The 27,424-nt window shown below is 35.6% G+C and overlaps 1 protein-coding gene across 2 annotated transcripts in view; it reads right to left on the reverse strand.

Annotated features, from left to right (window-relative positions):
• The window catches only part of LOC105532499 (ankyrin repeat domain-containing protein 13C), a 96,769-nt gene that overhangs the window by 16,357 nt on the left and 52,988 nt on the right, over positions 1-27,424 (reverse strand). For both annotated transcript variants that reach the window (XM_011970687.1, XM_011970680.1), the window contains 4 exons: positions 23,911-23,977; positions 19,210-19,354; positions 14,956-15,087; positions 11,250-11,411 (listed from right to left, as the gene is read on the reverse strand). In XM_011970687.1, the coding sequence (XP_011826077.1) occupies positions 11,250-11,411; positions 14,956-15,087; positions 19,210-19,354; positions 23,911-23,977 (506 nt within the window). The remainder of the gene's footprint in view (positions 1-11,249; positions 11,412-14,955; positions 15,088-19,209; positions 19,355-23,910; positions 23,978-27,424) is intronic.

A 27,424-nucleotide genomic window follows, 5' to 3' on the forward strand; every position in this document is an offset into this window, starting at 1 on the left:
CTGTGGTCCCAGCTACTTGAAGGGCTGAAGTGGGAGGACGGCTTGAGCCCAGGACATGGAGGCTGCAGTGAGCCGAGATCATGCCACTGCACTCTAGCCTGTAGGACAGAACAAGACTGTCTCAAAAAAAAAAAAAAAGAGAGAGAGAGAGAGAAGCAGTAAATGGAGGAAAAGTTTTTTCTCTGTCCTCCCTGTTTTCTGCCTAACTACAGAACATAAATTTTGCTTCACTGGAGATAACCTATACTCTTACTGGCTCAGCGACAGCACCAGAGGAATCTGCAAACAAACCTTACTCCTTTCCTGTCCTTGGAAACCTAAAATCACTTTCGTTTGTCCTGTCATTTCTCTACAAATTTATTGTTCTTTGTTGAAGATGCTATATAAGTTGAGTTCTAAGCCACTATTTTGAGTTACTTTTTTTTTTTTTTTTTTTTGAGACATAGTCTCATTCTGTTACCCAGGCTGGAGTACAGTGGCACAATCTCGGTTCACTGCAACCTCTGCCTCCCAGGTTCAAGCAATACTTCTGCCTCAGCCTCCTGAGTTGAGATTACAGGTGTGCATCACCAAGCCCAGCTAATTTTTGTATTTTTAATAGAGATGAGGTTTCGCCATGTTCGCTGGGCTGGTCTCAAACTCCTGGCCTCAAGTGATCTGCCCAACTCAGCCTCCCAAAGTGCTGGGATTACAGGTGTGAGCCACTGTGCCCAGTCCTTGAGTTACTTTTCATTGGGGTTTCTCGTGTGGTGTGCGGCACGCATTAATAAACTTGTGTGCTTTTCTCTTGTAAACCTGTCTTTTGACACGAGAGTCCATATCAACTAAGAATTAAGTTTGGAAGAAGTAAAGTTTAGTTTCCTTTACAGTATAATGGAGGCCAAAAGAAAAGACTGTTTCAATATCAAACTACAGAGACTTTGAGGAGAAAGAAGCCTGAAAAAGGCCATAAACTTTGTTGGTTAGAAGTCACTGGTAATCTCTGATCATGGCCACCAGGTCCAGCTAATGTTTTGTATTTTTTAGTAGAGACGGGGTTTCACCATGTTAGCCAGGCTGGTCTCGATCTCCTGACCTCATGATCTGCCCACCTCAGCCCCCCAAGTGCTGGGATTACAGGCGTGAGCCACCGCGCCCGGCAGTATGAATCATCTTATACCATGTGAATGGAAGGCCACATCCTAGGAATGGCAGAGAAGACAAAAGAAAAAAAGCTGTCAGAGATTAACTCACAGAGCAGAGAAAAACCACACAAACTCAGATTTTTATATGAGAGAAAAACAATCTTTTATCTTGTTTAAGTCACTGTTCTTTTGAGATTTCTTACAAGCAGCCAAACTTACATCATAACCAATACCAAATTCCAAATTTACACTGGGATATTATACATAATACTATGGCATGTAGCAATGGCTTATCAGTAGAATGACGAAGAGGCTTAAAAGCTAGTTAATGAACCTCACAAATGCTGTGGCAAAACATTAGGTAAAATAGTATCTAGTGATATGCTAGAAAGCAGAGAGACATGCGTTAATAGAACCTTTAATTTTAGGGGAAACTGTTGGAAACGTTTAAGATTGCTCTGCAACCTAGAACCACAGCAAAGACTAATCCCATATCCACCGAAATCTCTATCTATTAATATTTTTAATATTATATATATAACATTTTCATGGTAAAGACACATTTGTCACATGATTACATAACGTGGCACGTCACATCATTATATTTTTTTCAGGTAATAACTTTTCCAAATAAGTTTCTACCATTTCTAAATAAACTCTTTCTAAACAGTACATTATACATTCCCCATCTTAGTAAAGAGTGTAATCAATGTAATTTAACCTTTTATTGAGCACTTTATCTCACTGTTATAAATATCAACTATCATATTCTAAAAATGTCTTTCTAGTTTAAGTTTATCCTAATTAGTCCTTTATTTTTTTTCAACAAATCCCAAATAGAACCAGAGTCCTTTATTATATACTGACACTTCTAGCTGAATCCTTCAGTGCCCCCTCTATACTGATGCCATGGCTATCTAATGGAACAGGAAGACACAGAGGGTGGTGCAATACCAGATAACTCTTTAATGTTATTTTGCCAAATCAATCAGCTCTGTAACTGAAATACCTTCAAGCCTTTCCCTCATAATTAAATGTAAAACTTCTGATGACTATTTTCCTTGAAGCATATAGGAAATACTTTATTTCTAGGTTTGTTATCATTCTAATATTTTATATGGCAAAGCCTTCTGAAAGTTTAAGATATTCATGTATTTTATTATGTATTCCTATTTAGATTTGTAAATAAAGAAAAAAATCCATGCCAGTACAGTGACTCACGCCTGTAATCCCAGCACTCCAGGAGGCCGAGGCAGGTGGATCATGAGATCAGGAGTTCGAGACCAGCCTGACCCATATGATGAAACCCCGTCTCTACTAAAAATACAAAAATTAGCCGGGTATGGTGGTGCACACCTGTAATTCCAGCTACTCAGAAGGCTGAGGCAGGAGAACTGCTTGGAGCTGGGAGATGGAGGTTACAGTGAGCTGAGATCATGCCATTGCATTCCAGCCTGGGCAACACAGCAAGAGCAAGACTCCATCTCAAAAAAGAAAAAAAAAATCCATAATCATGAATAGGGCTTAACTCAATATTCTGAACATACAGTTGGCACAGTATAAGTGCTTTTATCACTGACTCTAAGGTATAAACGGAGCATTGTTCCCTACTCCAATGATAACTGGTTACAAGAAGGAGCTAAAAATACAAGAGCAAATATCCATGATTTAAGAATTCCTGAGCACTTAAATTTTGCTATCAAAATTTTTGTCAAAAATATATATTAAATACTAGAACCACATCTGGGAAAGAAGAGAAAAAAAGGCAGAAGAAGTACAGTAAAAGCAGTCAAATGGCAAATAATTCCTTCTAAATATTACCTATAAGCCATTTCTTGCAGAAATTGAAATAAATGTTTGGCTGGGGGTAGGGGACAAGAAGAAACCCAAAAGCTATTTATTTAAAATAAAGTATATAAATTCATTCCAAAAAGGAGTAGACATTTATTTTTAAGAACTGAAATTCTATTAAAACGTGGCTTTAAAATATAGAATTTTCATGTCTTTTGAAAAAAATAAGAAATCATATATATTTTCTAGATTTTTGAAACTTTTAATAATTCTCCAAAATCAAAAATATACTTTTTACTATTATGTGCTCCACTAGTTTTTACTACATTTACCAATAACATATTCCCAGGATTATTTCTTAAGGTTTCCCCACTCTTTCCCAACTTCATTTTCTCAGTATGTTGAAAGAATTGCTAAGACATGTTAATACCTGGATATACAGAAAGAAGAAACTATAACAAAGACAGACTAAGAAGCAAAGTACTTAGGGCAAGAACAGGCTTGCAGTCAAGTTCCTAAAATAAAAGCCCATCTCTGCTTCTCTATCTTCGTAACTCAGACAAATTAACTTACTTAAATCTCAATTTCTTTTTTATAAAATGGGCAATGGCTCTCACCTCTTTAGGTCATTACAATAACTAAATCAGATAATATATGGAAAATACTTGGTACAAGGCCCATGCTAACAACTCCAGTGCTTTAAGTCAATATCAATAAGCAAGAAAACTCTGTTGAGGTGTATATGAATTCAGTTTTTGTTGTTTTCTTTTTTCAGCCAGCTATGAAAGACATCCAATAAATTTAGTTTTTAACCTGCAGAAGCTGAAATTGAGTTTATGGCACTCAACTCAGACTGGAGAATCCTTCATTACTCTCTGATAAAATATAATGCTTTCCACACAACTGTTATTAATTAAATACATCTGAGTTACTAATCTACAATTCACGACTTGAAAATTAATATAGCATATAGCATGTCTATTTCTACACTTGATTTGTTCTTACATTGTCAGCTGTGAACTTGAAAGCATCAATTTTCAATATTGATTTATAATGTCTTTTTTTTTATTTTTTCTGAAATGGAGTCTCACTCTGTTGCCCAGGCTGGAGTGCAGTGGCATGATGTCGGCTAACTGCAACCTCTGCCCTCTGGGTTCAAGCAATTCTCCTGCCTCAGCCTCCTAAGTAGCTAGGATTACAGGTGTGTACCACCATACCCGCTAATTTTATTTGTATATTTAGTTGACATGGGGTTTCACCATGTTGGCCGGGCTGGTCTTGAATTCCTGACCTCAAATGATCTGGTCACCTCAGCCTCACGAAGTGCTGGGATTATAGGTGTAAGCCATCACACCCAGCTATACTGTCTTTTAAAACTTTAAATTTTTAAATCTAGTTCACCATTAAAATGGGAATGTCTCTTGAATTTATTTGACAGATCTCTCCTCTTTGACCCCTTATTGTTTAACCTCACATTAAATAATAGAGTTAAACACTGTTTTCTTTTTTTTTGAGACAGTCTCACTCTGTTGCCCAGGCTGGAGTACAGTGGAGTGATCTTGGCTCACTGCAACCTCCACCTCCCAGGCTCAAGCAATTCTGCCTCAGCCTCCAGAGTAGCTGGGATTACAGTGTACCACCACGCCCAGCTAATTTTTGTATTTTCCATACAGACGGGGTTTCACCATGTTGGCTAGGCTGGTCTCGAACTCCTGACCTCAAGTGATCCGCCTGCCACCAGCCGTGCCAGTCAAGTTAAACTTATATATACTGTTCTTAAAAAGCTTATTATGTAGGCTTAAAAGAACTGTACTCCTAAAATTATAAACAAAATGCATACAAATATTTCTTTTCCTCTTTCATGTCCACTATTACATATATATAAACTGCTAACAGCTCCATGCTGCTTTCCAGGTGCTCAATTCTGTGCCTGTGTCTAAGAGAAAAAACAACATACAGCTACCGGTATCCTTCTATAATTAGACCTATCAATTCTATTTTGTTGTTCTTGCATCCTATACCTTACCTAATTAAACCAAATCAAATTATACGTATTGATGAATAGCTGATAGAATTACTATTAATATTTTCTTTAAATTTCTTCTAAAAAGATTTATAATTGAACTCTGAAAATATTCTCAAATGCAATTCTTCGATTCCTCCTTATCACAAGTCCAAACAACATATAACAAGGCACATTTTCTTTATTCTAAAAAAATTTAAAATATAATATTAAAAGGATTACTATGCTGACAAACAAAAACAAAATCTTGGTTCCTAGTAATCATTAAATGACTTAAGTCAGGTTGAAAAATAATAGAGTAATTTTAAAAAAAATTAATGTTAGTATAAAAAAGTCCCTTCTAAGATCAAGAAAAAGCCATGTGCACCTGCTCATAACATTTTTATTCACTATTATACTGGTGTTACTTCCCAGTGCAGTGACGTAAGAAAAACAAAAAAAAGAAGTAAGAACAGGCAAGAGAAAAGTAAAACTATCATTATTATTTGATGACATGAGCATTTGTAGAAACTCCTAAGTAATATACAAAAGAGTATAGAATATGCCAGGCACAGTGGCTCACGCCTGTAATCCCAGCACTTTGGGTTGTCGAGGCAGGTGGATCACCCGAGGTCAGGAGTTCTAGACCAGCCTGGTCAACATGGCGAAACCCCGTCTCTACTAAAAATACAAAAACTAGCCGGGTGTGGTGGTGGGTGCCTATAATCTCAGCTACTCCGGAGGCTGAGGCAGGAGAATTGCTTGAACATGGCAGGCAGAGTTGCAGTGAGCTGAGATTGTACCACTGCACTCTAGCCTGGGAGACAGAACGAGACTCTGTCTCCAAGAAAACAAAAAATAAAAATAAAATAAAATATAATAAAAAGACTATAGAATATATAAATGTAGAAATATAAAAATCACATTTATTTTTATATATAAAAAACAAACTGGGAAATGAAATTTAAAGACAATCTTTTAGGATAGCCTCAAAAATATTAAAAATTTACAAGATAAATTTAATAAAATATGGTAATATTTATACACTGAACACTTCTGAGAGAAATTATAGAGAACCTAAATAAGTAAAGAGATACACCATGTTCATCAAACAGAATATTCAATATTGTTAAGATATCAAGTCTCCCCAAATTGATCTATAGATTCAACAGCATCCCTATATAAACCTCAGCAGGCAATACAATGGAGGAGGAATAGACTTCTCAAAAAATGATGCTGGAGCAACTGGGCATCCAAGGCAAAAAAAATAAATAAAACTTTCACCTAAACCTCATACTTTCCACAAAATTAACTCAAACTGGTAATTTCCTTAAATGTAAAATATAAAGATATAAAACTTTTAGAAAAAAACACAGGAGAAAATCTTAGACACCTGGATCTAGGCAAAAACTTCTCAGATTTGGCATGTGACACAAGATAAAAACTGATGAATTAGATGTCATCAAAATGATAAACTTTTTTTTTCAATGAAAGCCCACTTTGAGAAGATGAAAAGACAAGCTACAGAGTGAGAGGAAATATTTGCAAAACATCTATCTGATGAAGAATTAACATCTGGAAAATATAAAGAACTTTGGGCCAGGCATAACGGCTCATACCTATAATCCTAGCACTTTGGGAAGCTGAGGTAGTCGCCCAGGAGTTTGAGACCAGTCTGGGCAACATGGTAAGACCTTGTCTCTACAAAAAATAATAATAATAATAATAATAATAATAATAAAAAGTTAACTGGGCATGGTGATGCATGCCTGTAATCTCAGCTACTTAGGAGACTGAGTTGGGAGGATTGTTTGAGTTGAGGTGGTCAAGGCTGCAGTGAACTAAGATTGTGCCACTGCACCCCAGTCTGACCAAAACAGTAAGATCCTGTCTCAAAAGCAACAACAACTTTGAAAACTCAACAATAATGAAAAAAAGAAAATCCAATTAGGAAAAGAGCAAAAGGCATGAAGAGACATGCTACAGAAGAGGACATACAGATAGCAAATAAGCACATGAAGAGATGACCATTCAATATCATTAGCCATTAGGACAATGCAATTAAATCAAAATGAGATCACATTAAACACTATCAGAATGAGTAACATAGAAAATAATGACAATACCAAAAGCTTGCAAGGATGTACAAAAACTGGACCATTCATACACTGCTGATGGGAATGTAAGAAACGAAAAACACTTTGGCAGTCTCTTATAAAACTAAACATTCAGCTAACTACAATATGACATAGCAGCTGCACTCTTGGGCATTTATCCCAGAAAAATGAAGACTTATATTAGATTCATACAAAAACCTATGTGTGAATGTTTTTTGCAGCTTAATTCATTATGGCCCAAAACAACCCAGATGTTCTTCAACATGTGAATGGTTAAACAAACTGTGGTACACTGATACCATGAAATACTGCTCAACAAAAAAAAGAACAAACTATTGACACATACAACTTAGATAAATCACCAGTGAATTATGCTAAGTGAAAAAAAAAGCCAATTTCAAAAGGCTAAGGCTAACTATAAAGCCAATTTCAAAAGGCTAACTATATGATTCCATTTACAGAATATCCTTGAAACAGCAACACTAAAGAAATGGAAGAACACATTAGTGGTTGCCGGGCATAAGGGACAGAGAGAGGCTAAGGGGGCAGCAAATGTGCCTAAAAAAGAGGAACATGAGGGATCGTATGGTGGTAGACATCTTCTGTGTCTTGACTACAAATGCCAATATCCTCGCCCTGATATTGTTCTACACTTTGGTAAGATGTTACCATTGGGGGAAACTGGGTGAGGCATACATGGAATCCCTGTATTATTTCATACAACTGTATGTGAATTTATAATTATTTCAAAATAAAAAGCTTAATTAAAAAAAATCCAAACAAGCTTTTATGTCAAAATTGATTTACCTACAGATTCAACATTATTATCCCAATCAAAATCCCACCAGATTTTTTATCTTTTGTAGAAACTGACAAATTGAATTTAAATATTCATCAACTATAAAGTTCAAAATCCTATGGTTCATATGGGAAGTGTTTCCTTTAATTTCTGATTAGAATTTGAAAGCTTAATTATTTAATGTAATTAATATTAATTTGTTCCACTATGTAGTTATCTGGCATTAAACTATGTTTTAATTTCACCTTGCAAAACTACAGCTGCTTAAAATGCTACTTAAAGACCTCTTTAACTATTCAAGTACATCCGGTTACAATCTCTGCCCTTAAGAAAATCAAGTTGTCTATCGTAAATTTAAATGTACATAAATCAGACCAAAAGAGGCAACTGGCAAATAGTCCATGAAACGGCATTCTATAAAGTCTTATTTCCATATACTTATCCCAAATTAGTTTGTTGCCCAAATTTTATTTATTTATTTACTTATTTATTTATTTATTTATTTTGAGACACAGTCTTGCTCTGTCACCCAGGTTGGAGTGTAGTGGCACGATCTCGGCTCACTGCAAGCTCTGCCTCCCAGGTTCACGCCATTCTCCTGCTTCAGCCTCCTGAGTAGCTAGGATTACCAGCACCCGCCACCACGTCCGGCTAATTCTTTTTTTTTTTTTTTTTTGTATTTTTAGTAGAGACGGGTTTTCACCGTGTCAGCCAGAATGGTCTTGATCTCCTGACCTCATGATCCGCCCACCTTGGCCTCCCTTGGCCTCCCAAAGTGCTGGGATTACAGGCATGAGCCACCGCACCTGGCCTGTGTTGCCCAAATTTTTAAAAAAGTAGCAATAACCACCAACACAACAAAATCACTTTTTTTCAAAAGAACTCTAATAAAATTTAAATCACAATATAAGTCCAAAGAGATGGGCTTTTGTCTGGTCAACAATGGGAGAAGATAGCAGCCCTGTCAAAGACTGAGCTCAGCATTCCCGCTATTAATTCATCTCCATTTCTATTTCCTGAGTGCATTTTGGCCTGTATTTCCTACTGACTGAGAGATCAGTAAACACTAGCAGGCTCCTGGAAAATGAAGTCTGGTGAAGCTTTCTCCCAAAGTCAGAAGAAAAATGAGGAGCCCAGATGAGATGTGGCAGGAAGGGGACAGGATCACACTAAAGTGGCATGATCACAATTTTAAACATTTTACATAATGTACTCAACTAAACTATGGTTGATTCACTCGATACATGATCTAAGCATTAACATGTTTTACTGACAAACATAGTACTACCATGAATTAGTTGAAACCTGGCATACTATTCTGGAAAGTTTGACCATCACTAAAACATAGAATCCAGGACAATACTATAGGGAAAGCACTAAACATTCCAGGAATTCAAGCCTCCTTGTAGCAGCCTTTTAACCTTTTCATAACTGTGACTCACTATTTAAAATCTGGCACTCACACATATGCATGTTTATACAACACACACACACTCTTGAAACTATTGCTTCATGAAGTAGTAGTAATGACTCTCATTATGTATAATGTGCTCTGATTTTTCTCTTTTTTTTTTTGGTGACAGGATCTCACTGTGTCACCCAGGCTGGAATGCAGTGGCAGTCGCATGATTATAGCTCACTGCAGCTTCAGTCTCCTGGGCTCAAGTGATTGTCCTGCCTCAGCCTCCCAAGTAGTTGGAACTACAGGCTCATGCCACTGCACACAGCTGATTTTTAATTTTTTTTTTTTTTTTTTTTTTTGGTAGAGGCAGGGTCTTGCTCTGTTGCCCAGGCTGGTTTCCACCTCCTGGACTCAAGCAATCCTCCCACCTTGGCCTCCCAAAGTGCTGGGATTCCAGGTGTGAGCCACTGTGCCTGGCCTACCATTTTCATATAGATACTAATTTTTTTCAGTATTGCCAACAACTGAGGGGGAAAAAGGAAAAAAGTAGTCATGGCCCACTAAATTAATTTCTTATAATCTACTAAAGGATCCCTATATCACAGTTTGAAAACCAGTGCTATACAAATGGCAGTAAAATGTTAACATCCGGGAAATCTTTTTTTTTTTTTTTTTTTGAGACGGAGTCTCGCTCTTATTGCCCAGGATGGAGCGCAATGGCATAATCTTGGCTCCACAACCTCCACCTCCCAGGTTCAAGCGATTCTCCTGCCTCAGCTTCCCGAGTAGCTGGGATTATAGGCATGCACCACCATGCCCAACTAATTTTTTAGAGGCGGGGTTTCACCACGTTGGCCAGGCTGGTCTTGAACTCCTGGCCTCAGGTGATCCGCCCACCTTGGCCTCCCAAAGTGCTGGGATTACAGGTGTGAGCCACCATGCCCGGGCCCATCTGGGAAATCTTGATGAAAGTGTCCAAGAATTCTTTGTATGAGTCTAGTATTTTTTTGGAAATCTAAAATTATACAAAAAAAAAATAAATTTAAGAATGCATCTAATTCACTTCACAGAGGAATAAGATTTAAGGAGCAGTTACCATGTCTCACACATCTTTTATTTCCTAATTTCCCCTCCCCTTTCCTTACTGTCACACATTTCTTTGCATATAGCAGGCTTTCAGTAAACATATGCTAAACAAAAAATATATAGGAAGGTATAAGTCAGAGACGACACCATAAAGTAGGTAGATCTTTAGCTGGGCCTTCAAAGCAGTGGATTTTGATTAGCAAAGTAGAAAGAATTAAGCGACTGTAATCCCAGCTACTCGGAAGGCTGAGGCAGGAGAATCGCTTGAACCCAGGAGGCGGAGGCTGCAGTGAGTCAAGATCTCGCCACTGCACTCCAGCCTGGGCAACAGAGGGAGACTCTATCTCTAAATAAATAAAGAAATAACACTGGACATAGTGGCTCGCAATCTGTAATGCTAGCACTTTGGGAGGCCGTGGCAGGCAGATCACTTGAGGTCAGAAGTTTGAGACCAGCCTGGCCAACATGGTAAAACCCCATTTCTACTAAAAATACAAAAATTAGCCAGGCCTGGTGGCAGGGCCTGTAATCCCAGCTACCTGGGGGGATGAGGCAGGAGAATCACTTGAACCCAGGAGGCAGAGGTTGCAGTGAGCCGAGATTGAGTCACTGCACTCCAGCCTGGGCAACACAGCAAGAATCTGTCTCAAAATAATAATAATAACATTAGGTTTTAAACTTTTAATCTACTTATTAATGAAGACTCAAAGATAAAGTATAGATTCACAAAAAAATCCCAAAGGCCATTTTTTTCTTTTTTATCTTCTTCATAATAATGACATCAACGAAATGAAGATTCACAGAAAAAGGTAACACATAGTAAATAAAAGCTGTGAGTATATTTATATACTTACTGAATGCCACCAAGAATGAAATCTATCCCCTCTCTTCTTAGAAAACTACAAATTAGGAGAATTAAAAATTGTACCTCAAAATTCTGTTCCATTATGTTTCCACCTTTACTCAAACTCTCCATGATGGCCTTATTTCGAAGAATATCCTCTTCACTGAGATGTTCTCTTCTTTTCCTTGATTCTAAAACAAGTCCATTCACCAGATAAAAGTCTGCCAAAAAGTTTCCTACTCTTTCCTAAAACAAAACCAAATATTTAAAAGTAAAATTTTTAGGTTAAAAAAAGTGTCAAGGTAATATATTTTTCCATAAACATGTAACATGTAGATAAAAATAAATATTCCTTTGGTACTTGAAATTATCAAATTATTTTGCATTTTCTAGTTTTATACAATATATACATCTAAGTTATTCAATAAGTTAAAACATATACAAAGCATACATTTCAAATCAGTAAAGAGAAATTTAAAACACACAAAAATGTATGGTAGTTAATTTGCAAATGATTTTAAATAAAATTGCCACCATAGCATTTCTTTAGATCCTACTCCCAAGTAGCACAAAGCTATCTCAAAACTATTAAGTTGGCAGTCAAATATCACAAGTAACAAGGAGGGGTCAGGGATAACACTGTTCCCATTTTATAGATAGAAAAAGAGTGGAATAAAAAGAAATAGTACACATCACATAAGAATCTCTAGTACAACCAGAATTAATGACCTGTTCAAATTCTCTATTCTCTAACAGGCACCAAACTTCAAATTATAGCTGCTTGTTTTCAACAAAGAAAAGAGTGCCCTTGCTCACCAATACAATTAAAGTGTTTTAGGGAAACTCAAGTGGTATTAAGGACATCAAGAAAAGTCATTACTTCCTTTCAACAAAGTCCTCTTAAACCTTCAACATTAACTTTTACCTTTTTCAGACCCACAGGTATTCAGAGTTTGAAATACCTTACTTTAAAAAAAAAAAAAAAGATAAATAACTTACTGAAAACAAGCTTCCCATTTCTATCTGCATGCAAATCACATGTCTCCACCCTGCTGCTGTTTACTGACACTCCAAAACTACATGTTCAGAGTTGTGTTCCGGTCCACTTGCAAAAAAAGCAAAGCATTCTGCACCTGTTTCTACCTACAAAATGGGAACCTTAGGCATTACTGACTCCCTCCTTACCTGTCAAAGATTTAAGAAGATCACCTAGATGCTTCAAGAGCTTTGAGCTGCTTAGCAGTAGTACTAGATGATTAGCAGTTTCAATTTTTATCTTCTCTTGAAGTGATCCATCTAATGCTGCCCAGAAGAACAAAGTACAAACAAATAAGACTTTAAAGCCAACAAATGGACTGCAATGTAGGACCTCACAACTGAGAATGCTATAATGCCATTAGGCTTAGAGAGGAAAATCAGTGAGCTTAGATTTCCTAACAGAATTTATCTGTGGCTGGGAAATAACCAGGCGGTAATTATCAGTTTTTGAAACCTTATAATGAAAAACCACTTAGTAAATGTAAATTATCATATCAACAAAATGTTAAGAGTGTATTCCCCATTATCCAGCCACTTAATTTCTTGCTACTTATAATTGGCAAAAACATGTAAAAGGATGATAAACATGTCATTTATAATGGCAGAAAACTGAACACAAATATGTTTCTATTCATTTAAATGTCCAAAAACAAGACTGAATAAGTTAAGTTAGAGTATATACATCATATAGAATACTACACAATTGCTAAAAAGAGTGAACTAGCACTACATGTACTGGTAAGAGAAGACTTCTAAGACATACTAAAGAATGAGGAAAAAAAGCTAGCTGCAAAATAGTAGATACGATACGACACTTTATGAAAAAGTAAGCATCAGCAACAAAAGGCTATCTACTATTATGAGTTCATATTTATGTATTGAGAGCATAAAAAAGGTCTGGAGGATATAAAGACTGGTGACGTTCTACAAGGGGATGTGGGACTGTGGGCAGTGGCCAAGGAGGGCTTTTTAGCTTTATGTATAAAGTTGTATGATAATTTTATGTGTCAGCGTGGCTAGGCTATGATGCCAGGTGTTTGGTCAAACACCAGTCTAGATGTTGCCGTGAAGGTATTTTTTAGATGTGATTAACAACCAATGGACTTTAAGTAGAGCTAATTACCCTGCATAATGTGGGTGGGCCTAATCTAATCAGTTTGAAGGTCTTAAGAGCAAAAACTTAGGTTTCCAGGGAAAAAAAAGCAATTCTACCTCAAAACTGCAACACAGAAACCCTGCTTGAGTTTCCAGCCTGCAGATTTCTTTTTCTCTTTTTTTTTGGACAGGGGTCCGCTCTGTCACCCAGGCTACAGTGCAGTGGTGTGATCACTCACTGTGGACTCAACCTTCTGGGCTCGAGTAATCGTCTTACCTCATCCTTCCAAGCAGCTGCGACTATAGGCTTGTGCCACCTCAGCCAACTAATTTTTACATTTTTTGTAGAGTCAGGTCTTGCTCTGTTGCCCAGGAGGCCAAGCCTGAACATTTCCAACTCAAGAGCACAATATCCACACATTACTAAATTTCCAGCCTGCTAGATTGCTCTCCATTTCAGATTTGCCAACTCCTACGATTTCATGAACCACTCCTCAAAATAAATCAATTTCTCCCTCCTTCTTCTCCTCTCCCCCTTAATCTTTTTTCTTCCTCTCTCCTCTCCCCACTCCCCTTCTATTGGTTTTGTTTCTCAGAGAACCCTAATAAGGCTATTTTTTTTATTTCTCCAGTGAGAATATATTCATTTCACTGTATATAATAAAAATAATTTTTAATAGAAGTCAATCTTGACGCTGACTTGATGTAGTTACTTATTGCTAAATTTAAAAGTTTATAAAAATGCTTCTTCATACAGCTCCTTCAATTTTTATTTATTTATTTATTTATTTATTTATTTATTTTTTGAGACTGAGTCTCACTCTGTCTCAGGCTGCAGTACAGTGGCGCCATCTTGGCTCACTGCAATCTCCACCTCCCAGGTTCAAGCGATTCTCCTGCTTCAGTCTTCTGCGTATTACAGGTATGCACCACCACACCTGGGTAATTTTTGTATTTTTAGTAGACACAGGTTTTCACCATGCTGGCCAGGCTGGTCTCGAACTCTTGACCTAGTGATCCGCCGGCCTCAGCCTCCCAAAATGCTGGGATTACATGCATGAGCCAACGCACCTAGCCTCAAAATTTTTCGAATATATATTTGAATGGTCTTATATAACCTCTTGCTGACAGATACAATGGGGAATTATGGAAATAATTTATACTAATGGGGAAGCTTCCACTGAGATTTGATTTAACATTTCTACAGTGTTGCAGAAATGTAAGGTTATTTAATCTTAGTCATATGTATAGAATACAAGAAACAAATATTAAGTAAATGAGAAGTCTAAAGTAGGGAGAAAAACAGGTTCACAGAAATAGTCAAGTTTATCCCTTTTTGTAGTCTTCTTATGGAATAAAGCACTAGAAGTGTGGAATCATGTGAAAACATTGTTCCCTGTGTAATAACAAGGCAGCTAGCAGTAAGAGTCCTTCCTGACACAGAATTCAAATGAGCTCAGCTTTCTTTCCTGAATTCTCCAAGGACACATTCTGACTCTAACCATCCATTATAATTCCTTATCTGGATTCAAGGAACAGAGAAAAAAAACTACTTGGAGACAATGTTGTAAGCTACTTCTTGCATTTCATCACATTATTTTGGAAATATTAAATACCGAACAATGCTTAAAGTTTAAAAATCTAGATTTGCACATACTGTTTTATCTTCCCGAAAAAGCCATCCTGTCTGGGCACGCGTGAAAGAAATTGATTTTGTTGATAAAGTTGCAGAGTAAATATCACTGCTCATTAAAATATCAACCTCTTCTTCTGTTTCCATCTCTGATTCCTGGGATCGGAACAAAAGTTAAATATAAAAATCTAGGTTTTACAAAAGTTCTTAGTGCTACATATGAAAATATCAACAATTATAATGTTACAAATTTTTAAAGACAAAAAGGACAGTTTCTAAATAATGTGAAGTGCTACTTACCCTAAAAAGAATTAGATGTTTAAATTGTACATATTAATATCTTCTGTAAGTTAGCATTATGACTAATTATGAACCTACAAAAGCAGGACACATGAAATATAGTACTCTTACCCTGTTATAGATATGTAATGGAAGCAGTACCAGATTACCCATTATAAAACTATATAGTCCATAAAGCAATGTTTAAAAACTACTTTAAGAATTAAGTTGACAGATCTGAAAAAAAGCCCAGATAAAGAATATTTTTCTTTCAACACAGGTGAATCTTACTTTAGTTCTTTTTAATGCAAAGATCCACCACTGTCATTTCAGCCTTTCTTTCCCAGTAAATTCTAAGTGGAAGAAAGAAAGGAAGGCGAGAACAGAAGGGAAGGATAGAAGAAGGGAAGCAGCAGAGAGGGAAGGAAGGAAAATAAATAAGAAGGGATCTTTTCTATATTCCTTATAAAATGGAAAGGAATCCATAAATATCAACCATGATTTCTAAACTTAATGAGTAGCCATGCTTCAGGTTTTATCCTGTACATATTCCCTAGTGCTGGTATATAATAATTGAGCAACAATTATTTTTTATATGAGAAAAAAGGAAAGTTTGTGCTTGCTTCAGGGACAGAAGACTAAATGATCAAGTATAGAAAAGTAAGTGAGCAGGTATAAGATGAGATTCTATTCTATAATAGGCCAAGAGAGATATCCTAACTAATATTTAAGACGTTATAAGGAAGAAAAAAGGCAAAACCTAGGGAGTCGTCTGAAGAATAGGGTTTACAATAGTTAGAGATGCCATTCTCCATACCTCCTTATTCCTAGGTTCCCAAGAGGCCCATTTCCTGTTCTTCACCGTCTAACTTTAACCTACATATAGTCCCTTTCTGAATTTCTAAAAACAATACCCATGGCAGCCAGGCGCAGTGGCTCACGCCTGTAATCCCAGCACTTTGGGAGGCAGAGGCAGGCGGCTCACAGTCAGAAGATAGAGACCATCCTGGCTAACATGGTGAAACCCCATCTCACTAAAAATACAAAAAATTAGCCGGTCATGGTGGCATGCGCCTGTAGTCCCAGCTACTCAGGAGGCTGAGGCAGGAGAATGCCGTGAACCCAGGAGGCGGAGGTTGCAGTAAGCCGAGATTAATCATGCCACTGCACTCCAGCCTGGAGACAGAGAGAGACTCCGTCTCAAAACAACAACAAAAAACAATAGCAATAGCTTGGGCCTGGGACAGTACCATTTCCTCTACCCCTACAAGTAAAGAATGCAAAATCTTGGTATTACTGCTAAAGCCGTAATAAGTGAAAATGTATTCCTGATAACCCAAATTAATTCTGAACACAATTTTCTTTAAAAAAAAGTTTGGTTGCAGTAGTTAAACAGAACTATTAAACACTATACTTCAAATACATTATGAATCAACTAGAATTTTACATATTAGCTTGGAAACTGAACACTATATAACCCATTGTCTATGAGCAAATTTGCCTTACATTTCAAACATCCTATTTTCAATAAACTTTTGGAACAGAATTATTATATAAATCAGAGACTATCTCTTAACCACATCACAAAAAAATCTGCTGTTTTAATTAATTACATTGCTTCAACATTTAATGAAGTTATTACTTATACATACATATTAGGATAAAAAACAAGTATTCTCTGCTCAAAGGAATACTGCTCAAAATCTATCTTTCCTGTATTGTAGGCATTATAAAATACATAATACATATATGTATGTATACATACATACCTTAATACCTTAAAACTGGTAGCCTTAATACCAGTTCTCTGGTAATACTATGACATTCGCAAATACTCATGCACTATTAGCCTTAACTTCTAGCTTCTCTTTCAAGACCATATTTCCAATTCACTTATCGCCTAGTTGGCTATCCTGTTGTAATTTCATAAGTAAGAGGTCAAACTAATAAATATCTGAGAGTCTAATATAGGAGTAAGCAAACTATAATCAGTTGCCTCTTTTTATGAATTAAAGCATAAGGTAATAAACTCATTTATTTACATATTGTCTGTGGCTGCTTTTAACAACAGCAGAGTTGAGTAGTTGTGACAGAGGCCATATGGCCCATGAACATATTTTAATATCTAAAAATATTTATTATCTCTTCCTTCACAGAAAGAGTTTACCAACCTATTGCATAGAATGTACTGATGCTGTATTAGATACCAGGGAATACAACAAAAAGAACCCCATGCTCTTGAGGAGCTTAGACTAACAGAATGGTAAAAAGCTATGTCAGTAAATGTAACATTAGAAGTTTTATGGTTCCAAATTTAATAGGAGCATAAGGACAACAAAAGTCATTTGGCGGCAGAGAAAGTAACACCAAGTGCATGCCCGACAGGTGTGAGGGTGCAAAAAGAAAAGCATTCCAGGAAGTGGAAAGCATATGAAAAAAGGAATAAAGGCCCAAATAGCCTGGCACATCTGACAAACTGCCAAGAGCGCAGTATGATGGTATCTGAAATAGCAAGGTAAGAAAAAGGCTAGAAAGGTGAGCAAAACTAAGGTGACAAAAGGAAACATGCCATGCTAAGGAGATTAGATTTCACTCTAGGTAATGGGGAACTTTTTAAGTATCTTTAAGTAAGTAAGGTTTCACAAATGTGTTTCTAAAGTTCAGTGTATCTCCAACATGTGGGATAATTTAGAAGCAGACAAGAAGGGAGCCAGGAAGATCATTTATAAGACTTTCCAATGGTCCAGTTGAGAAATAATGAATATTTAAATTACAGTAGTGACAGTGTGAATAAAAGAGGAATAATTATGAGACATTAAGGAGAAATAAATGACCAGATATGTACTCTGATGAGAAAACATACAGTACAAGAAAAGATACCAGAAATAACTCCTAGGTTTCTGACTGAATAGAGAATGACATCATTCATCAAAAGAGGAAAAACAGGAAAAAGAGCAGGTTTTGAGGAAAAGTAGTAAGGTTAGTTTTAAATAAGGTGAATTTTGAGGTACCTGGGAGACACACATGATATCCACTAGGCATTTAAACACATAAGCCTCTACTCAGAACTGTCTGGGACACAAACATGTATTTGTAAATCATCAACCTATAGGACTGTGGGAATGGAAGGGATTATTCTGGCAGTTTGTAAAAATGAGAACCATATCAAGGGCCTATCAATGGTTTTTCAACACAAAGATATGGCATGAGAGAAGGAAAATCATGTTGTACTTGAAGAGGGAAAGGACACAGAAAGGAAAGGCAGCCAAAGAGTTAGGAAAAGTAAGACTGCAGACAGAGCCAAAAGAAGTATTTGTATTAAGGAAATAAAATAAAGATTGTCAACAACATTAAAAGAAGGTAAGATAAAAAGATAATACATGGTAAAGGTCCAGCAGAGGTTCAACAAATGAAAACTATAAATGAGAATGAAGAGAAGTTGGAGTTCATTGATCTAGGAGATAATCAGTTGAATTCTGAGCAGACTCAATGGACTGGTCAAGATGGAGACCAGAGGATAGAAATAAAAAAATGAAAATAGGCCAGGAGCAGTGGCTCACGCCTGTAATCCCAGTTCTTTGGGAGGCCAAGGTGGGTGGATCATTTGAGGTCAGGAGTTTGAGACCAACTTAGCCAACAAGGTGAAACAAAGCCTCTACTAAAAATACAAAAATTAGCTGGGCTTGGTGGCGGGCGCCTATACTCTCAGCTACCCTGGAGGCTGAGGCAGGAGAATTGCTTGAACCCAGGAGGCAGAGGTTGCAGTGAGCCTAGATCATGCCACTGCATTCCAGCCTGGGTGACAGAGCGAGACTCCAGTCTCAAAAAAAAAAGAAAGAAAAAAGAAAAGAAAGCTAGTGGTCAGGAAACTATAGCTTTAGGAGCAAACCATCTCAATTATACCTTAAGCTTTTAAGCAAATTATACTGAGGTTTGGCTAAAAACCTAGATTTTTTTTTTTAACAATTTAAAGAAATATTGATAAGACAACATGCTTACCTCATGATGTATTCGCTGATAAACTTTTTGTTCATTGTCTAATACTACAAAAGATTCAGAGGGTGCCGCATCCCCATTGAAAATGAAGCTTAGATCCCCTCGTTGGCACTTCATGTCAGTAAAGTCTATGAGAGTTGTGTCAAGCCTGTGAAACATGGGTAGATGAGAAACTCTGACAAATATAATTTTGATAAAACTTCACTAATAATTAAATAAGCTTTATTCCTTCTAAACTCAAACCAAGATGCTAATACCATATTGCAAAGTCAAATTTATACATAAAAACTAAATTTAAAATATTTTGTTAAAAACCAAAAGACTAATGCCTAACCATCTGATACCAAACCTTGCTTTATCCTTCAACTTGATAAACCATTTAAATTCTTGGCCATTCTATTTGACTTCTCAGATTTGGACTAGTATTCTCTTTCCCAGCCAACATCTCCACACCCTGGAAACCTTACAGATCATTCTGTATTTAATACTCATGGATTCACACATCTGTGTGTTTACTGTGCTCTTTGGTAACCTGGACCTGTCATGGTCCAGCCTAATGTGCTAGTCTCAAACAACATTCTACAAAGCACTACTTGCTGAAATTAGAAAAAATACTGAAAATAGAAAGCTTACAATACATTGAAGTGCTTCAATCTTGCACATGGCTTTATAAATCACCAGATCAGGATCACCCTAGCTAACGGCTGCTAAACCCAAGAAACTGGTTGGCCCCGCTGTCAAGAGATGCTGGTCACATCCCCAGGAAGCTCCTTTAAGCCTCCGTGAAAGATCCACCCTGGCTACTGAATTTCTAATGCAACTGTAATAATTCATTACTCTGTATGTTTTTCAGTTCTCATCACAGACAAGACAAAATGAGTTGGTATTCTTGGTTTCCCTAGACAGGAAAAACAGAAATAAAACATGCCTCACATGCTGCATGAAAATAATAACTAGGGTTACATAGAATTTATCATCAAAATTAATAACAACTAAGAATGAAAGTGACACTATTGATAATTCTGCCAGGAAAACAGGGGTGAGCCAGAGCAAAGAGGGAAGTATGGTTACCTTATGTATCAAGAAGCCCTAAAAAAGTAACGCATCAACTCACGGGGGGCTGGGGTGGGGGGACCCTGTCTGTTGCTTTATAGCTGAAATCTAGTTTTTAGTCCACTCCCAGAAGCTAGAATTCAGCTATACTATTAAATAGCACCTATCACTGCTTGAGCATGTGTCCTAAAAGAAAATAGTATTAAAAAGGACTCTTCCCCTATCTCTGTAAGATGTGGGCTCCTGATAATACCAAAAAGGAACAGATCATTCTATATGTAAGTGCACTATTTGGGCTCCAAGCTTCAGCTATCAGGGAATGTTATGCTCTACATAAAAGAAGAAATGGGCTAAAACAGTCTTCTGCCTCCATTCCCTGCTTGCCCATCATAGGTGAAAGTGGTAGTGGGTTGCCAGGAGTGGTGATGAAAAGGTGAGTAAAGAGATGCACAGAAAGATAAAGAAAGACAAAGACAGACTGACATGGTGACCTTTGAGATTTTAGATCTAACGATATGTAAAATTAGTCATAGAAACTTCCCAGTTATATAAATTAATACAGCCTATTTTTATTTCATCCGTGTTTCTACAATTTACAATAAAAAGGGTAATACATTTTCTGTATATCCCTGACATATTAGATGACCTGGTAAGCTGCATCACATATGCCTCAATAAATAATGTTAATTATCACGATGGCATTTAAGTACTCACTAGTCCTTGGCTTTAAGCCTATGAACCTAAATATTTTTAATTTTTCCCATGTAATTAGCCATGAAGAAGAATTTCTTTATACAAATGCAAATATTTGAATAGAAAGTATTATTTTTAAGAAGAAAGCCTGAAAAAATGCCAAATAACACTGAAAAAGGGAACTAAAGGCTTCACTTCAGACAAGAAAATCCTGGAAAGTGTGCAAATATACTTTCAATCAGTGATTACAGATTACCTCTTAATTATTTATATTTATGGTCAAAATCTTTGTTAGTACTCTCAAGAATAATGTTGCTCACACTTTCCTATTTCTACTGAAGTATTAGTTTCTCTTTGATACCAGAGAAGACATTTCAAATGATTACATGGCTGCCATGAGATAAAAGTAAACTTAAAGATTTCTCTTTGAATATATTTTAAAATTGAGCTTTATTAAAATGGTGTTAAAAATTGTCTTATGACATTTAAAATAGCAAGTTTTTAATTTAATGTTAACAGATTTTTTCCTTTAGATTCTTATCACCTAGGCAAAAAACCTTTTGTCATGCATCCTAAAAGCTATCCTCTCCATTAATCTGGTAAGCCTTGTTTGATGAGAGCTTTAGAACCTATCACATTTGTCCTTCATCCTCAGTTACTAGTAAGCCCCATGTCTGAGTTGCTAAGTTATAGTAATTTCCCCTTAACCTACAACCTCTCTCACAATTTTTCTCCCCCAGGCTTTTACCCTCATGTTCCTGTTTTAACTTTTGTGTGTGTGTGACAGGGTCTCACTCTATCACCCAGGTTGGAATACACTGGCACAATCTCGGCTCACTGTAGCCTCAACCACCTGGGCTCAGGTGATCCTCCCACCTCAGCCTCCTGAGTAGCTGGGACTACAAGTGCGTGCCACCATGCCCAGCTAATTTTTTGTATTTTTTGAACAGACAAGATTTCATAATATTGCCCAGGTTGTGTTTTAACCTTTTTGGTTTTATTACCTATACTTATTATATAATGTGTACCAAAACATTTACTTTAAAAAGTCATATATAAATGTGAAGCAATTTTTTTCAAAGAGAATCCTTTTTGCCTAAACCTAGGACTCAAACAGAATAAAAACTTTATTTTTTTTGAGACAAGGTCTTACTCTGTTGCCCAGGCTAAAGTACAGTGTCATGATTATGGCTCACTGCAGCCTCAACTTGCTGGGGCCAGGTGGTTCTCCCACCTCAGTCTCCCAGGTAGCTAGGACTATAGGCACATGTCACCTTGCCCAGCTAATTTTTAATATTTTTTTGTAAAGATGGGGTTTTGCCATGTTGCCCAGGCTGGTCTTGAACTCCAGGACTCAAGTGATCTACCTGTCTCAACCTACCAAAGTGCTGGAATTACAGGCATAAGCTACCACACCTGGCCTAAAACTAACTTTTTAAAGTATCACATAGAAGATAATAGTATCCTCCAAAATTGCCTACCATCTTTGGCAAGCACCTATATTAAAAATGTCTAAATTAATGAAACCATAATAATTGCTAACAAAAGGCTGCTGAATTAAATCCACATCAAAAATCCTTTTCTACTTAATTTTTCTTCTATTTTTCTGTATTTTCCAAGTTTTCTGTAATGACAATGCATTTAAGGTACATGAGCACTTTTATAATTAGAAACACCTGAAGAGGTTTTTTAAAAAAAAACAGGCTGGGTGTGATGGCTCACACTGTAATTCCAGCACTTTGGGAGACCAAGGTGGAAGAATCACTTGAGTCTGTATGTTCAAGACCAGCCTGGGCAATATAGTGAGACTCCATCTTTATTAGTTAAAAAAAGAAAAAACAAAAAACAAAAAACAAAAAAAAATCTACCTTAACCAAATTCTATTGCTTAAGGATAATATCCTAGAATTTACTTCCAACTAAAAGTTATTACTTCACTAATTCAAAATACTAAACAATAAATTTCTCTGAAATAGCTGATTTTTAAAAACTTCTGCTTTGTGTCATGGTGACAAGAACAACGAACAAGAAGTCAGAAGTCCTGGTTCAGCCATTAATTTGTAAAATGCTCTTGTAAAAAAATCACTTAACTTATCTGAGCTTTCTCATCTCTAAATGAGGACTTAATATGAGATAATCCTTCAAGTTATTTCTAGTTCTAGACCCTTAAACATTCAAATTAATATTCTGGAGATATATAGACACACACATACACAAAATTTTATATATACATGTATACTATTTATAAATATACCAATATATGTACACATATATATAGAAGTTGGCATATTCACTAGCATTATATATAGTTTACAAATAGATAATTTATAAATATGGCTATATTATTATAAAGCAAAATAAAGAATGATAAAAGTAAAATTCTCATGTAAGTTAAATAGATGTATTTTCCATCAGATTCAAACATTAATCTTAGTTATAAAAGGAATAGAATAGAAGGAAATTAAAATTAGCCTCAAAGTATTCACTGGAATGGCTAGATGAATGAATGAATGGAAGAACAGATGCACGGATGAGTAAACAGGGGAAGGAAATATATGAAACAGATGGAGAAAAAGTCAATAATTGGGTCTTCCTTATGTGTCCCTTATTCCTTAAAAAATCCAGGATCAGGAAGGTAACCACTGTAAATCTTAATATTACATCAAGATTCTCACTGTTTGCCTTCTAGATAGTCTGTAGTTACATAAGAATAGTATCTTTGCTTTAGTCAAGATTTTATGTCTTTTCCACTTTGAGTTTGTTCTCTAAGTAATAAAAAATAAAACAAAGTTTCTATGTCTTTGATTTTTTATCTATATGTCTCAAATGAGATAAAATATTGTGAATCTGTTACGGCATTTTAACATCATAAAACATATGTAAGTTATGATTACAGGGAAAAAAACCTTCCTCTAAATCTCAACTTTCTTGTACTGAGAAAAAAATCAAATCACCTTACCTGATATTGATACCTTGTTTGTATATTTTACATGCATCGGAAGGCAGAATTCGGGAAAGTAAAGGCACTGTATTTTTAAAAACAAAAGATAAAAAATAACTATCTAAATTTTGAGATATTTACAAACTTTTAAATTAAAAGAGTAATGTGACATTTTATTATCAAATTAAAATAATTTCTTTTCAAATAGTATTTTTCCATTTAAAAATAAATAAAATATAAAAAACAATTTTGAGCAACTTCAAACATCTACTAGTTACTTGTAATTTCTGTATAGTTTACTATACTCCTATCCCACCCACAAACAAGGGTAGCAGAGTCAATATGATGCCACTCAGGTACAGACTGCATATTATAGATGAGTAAACAATACCCTATGGTAACTAAACACTCCTGAATGGGTAACCAGATAGACCTGAACCTTATCTAATTTTTTAAATAAAATTTGGAAAAATTGCAGGAAAGTAATGTGTATAATAGAAAGAGGCATCTTTGAAGTGAGACAGTTAAATTTGAGTTTGAATCCCAAATATATGCCTTAGTTATTTAGACTCAATGTACCTGAGTTTCAAAATCTGTATTTATCTATAGACTTCTACATTCCTATGTTGCTATCTATAGCTCATATACAAGCCACAAGCTGTATTCTGATAGTTTTTTATTATTTATTATCTGCTATTTTGGGGAGATAGGAGTTATTCTACGGATAAATAAAGCTGTATAACAGGCTATAATAAACTACCATGTATAAAGAAATGAAAAAAAATGTGAAGCTCAAATTCTTGAAATTAAGACCATATCACAGGCACATGTGTACATAAGTGTGTGTGTAATATACAATTAACAGTCGCAAATACAGGATGGATTGATTCTGTAGATAACAAATAAAAATAGAAAATTAGTCTTTTAGTTAAAACATGCTATCTGCATAATGCAAAATTTAAAGTAGTGATCATATTATAAATCATTTGACACTTTATAGTATATAAAGGGCTTTATAGTATACTTTATAGTATACAAAGTATTACAGTATACAAAAGGCTTTCTTCAAAAAAATGATTTTATTTCATATACATCAAAAGAAAGTTTGCAACAGGTGGGGTAGTTAGTATTATCCTCATTTTAAAAATGAAGAATCAAGCTCAGAAAACATATAAAATATGTGATTTGCCATGTCAAATACTTAGGGGCCGGTACTTCTGATTCCAATTCAAAGCTTTTATATACCTAAAAACCCAGGCTGTAATATTTCAGTTACCTTCAAACTTGTTACTAAGTCTGTGGCTATTTTCTCCGAAGTCTGAATATAAGTAACAGCATTAAAAAAAGTATGCTCTACTATCTCAAAAGTAAACTCACCCTGATTTCAGTATTTCTTGGCTTCCCCTTATTTTTCGCTTGCTGTTTTAAAAATTATTATGTGTTTTGACAAGGGAAAGAAATATGCCAAAACTCTTAAAGCTTGATCATAAAATCTAATAAAAGATCTAGGCTATCTAGAAGCCAACGGGTTTCATTTTAGAATTATATATGACATCTAATCATCATGTACTAATAGTTGTGACTTTAAATCAGTAAAATCCTTTATTAGGAATAAAACAGATGTGCTGACTTTTTGCATCAAAGTCAAGTTCTCAGAGAAGAAATACTTCGGACAACTGTCTCATGGTTACTTCAGGAACTCAATTATGCAACATTTATAATGTGTTGTTTATAACTATAGATATATACACAATTTTAGAAGTGATTGCATGTATTTATATCTTTTAGTATAATTAAAATATCACTTTTAAACTATTTTATATCATTTTGTTCAGCAATATACATTGACTATTTTAGAATTCAAACCACTAATGATTACTAAGGGAATCAGTTAAAGAGCCAAAATACTCAAGGAACAACCCAGTTTAGGATCACAAAGCAGAACTGGGGTCTCTATAGATGGGGAAAAAACGGGGTAAAAAAGATAGTATTCATGTTTTAGACCAATCTAACTTGGAGCTCCTTTACTACACAAGGCTACTATAAACCTGTTTTTCTATGTGTTCTAGGACACCAGGACCCCCGAATAAGGCATAAAAGTAACAGAGCAACAAGACTGCATAATCTTTAACAGTCAAACTAGCCTGAGCTAGAGTTATAAAAATGTGAGAAAAAACTGATTAAATTTAGAATTAAAATTCTTTATACAAGGATTAAACACACTAGAAAAATCTTAATCATCCATGCTGCAAAGTATGCAGCTGTTAAAATTAGTGAAGTATTACCACATGAAATACGGTAAGATGCCTATAATTGGTTGAATAATAATGACAGCTGGGTGTAGTAGCTCACGCCTGTAATTCCAGCACTTTGGGAGGCTGAGGAAGGCGGATCATCAGAGGTCAGGAGTTCCAGCCTGGCCAACGCGGTGAAACCCTGTCTCTACTAAAAATATTAGGCGCACGCATGTAGTCCCAGCTACTCAGGAAGCTGAAGTGGTAGGATCACTTGAACCCGGAAGGTGGAGTTTGCATTGAGCTGAGATCACATGACTGCACTCCAGCCTCGGTGATAGAGTGAGACTCCCTCTCAATAAATAAATAAATAAATATGCCAACTTGCATAACAATATAATAGTATGATGCCATGGGAGAAAAAAAACCTAATTCTGAGGGGTTGTGTGTGCGTAGATATATACACAAACACTTTAGCAAGCACTGAAAAGCATTTGAAAGTAGTCATACGAAATGTTAACAATGGTCACCTCTGGGAAGTGGTAACAGGGAAACTTAAAAATACCTGATTAATTTTCTATAATGTTCAAAACTTTAACAGTGAATAGTCTATTAAAAATAGATTAAAAGCTTTGTAAATTCTGAGGATAATTTTAGTATTAAATTGTAATTTGTATTAGTCAAAACTAACTAAAAAGCATAATACAATTTGTAGAAATGTATACATGTTATAAAATCAATGTTTAAAATTTACATAAGCTGTAGTCTGATTTGTATCTAAAAGTTCCAAACAGAGAAGGCAGTTTATCAAAAATATAATTTGTAGAAAATTATTACTTGTTGAAAAGAGGCCAGACTCTTTCTCAAGACAGTAGAAAACTACTATTTTTTCATACAGTAGAGAGAAATAAGTGTTAATGGAATTCAGATTTATAGCTGCATTTATTTTTTCAGAAGAAATCAGAAGATATAAGGGAATTAGAAGAAATAACAAGTATAATTGTTAATTAAAGTTTAAATCTGGTAACTTCCTAAGCATTTTACTGCTATATAGTATATTGTATAACCTATTTTCTTACTGATGAGTTGAAGCTGAATTTGCAAACCCAAGTGTATTGTGAGAATATCATAACTTCCTCTAGGTTAACAAATGCCAGGATGTAATGTTTTAAATTAAGTTGCATTTATTCACCTAACATAGACCAGGCCTAAAACTGTGAAATTTCTATTACTTTTCTTTTTTTTTTTTTTTTGAGACAGAGCCTTGCTCTGGAAATCCCACTACAAATTGCCTGGGA

Source organism: Mandrillus leucophaeus, unplaced genomic scaffold, assembly GCF_000951045.1.
Source record: "Mandrillus leucophaeus isolate KB7577 unplaced genomic scaffold, Mleu.le_1.0 Scaffold1208, whole genome shotgun sequence".
NCBI classification, from domain to species: domain Eukaryota; kingdom Metazoa; phylum Chordata; class Mammalia; order Primates; family Cercopithecidae; genus Mandrillus; species Mandrillus leucophaeus.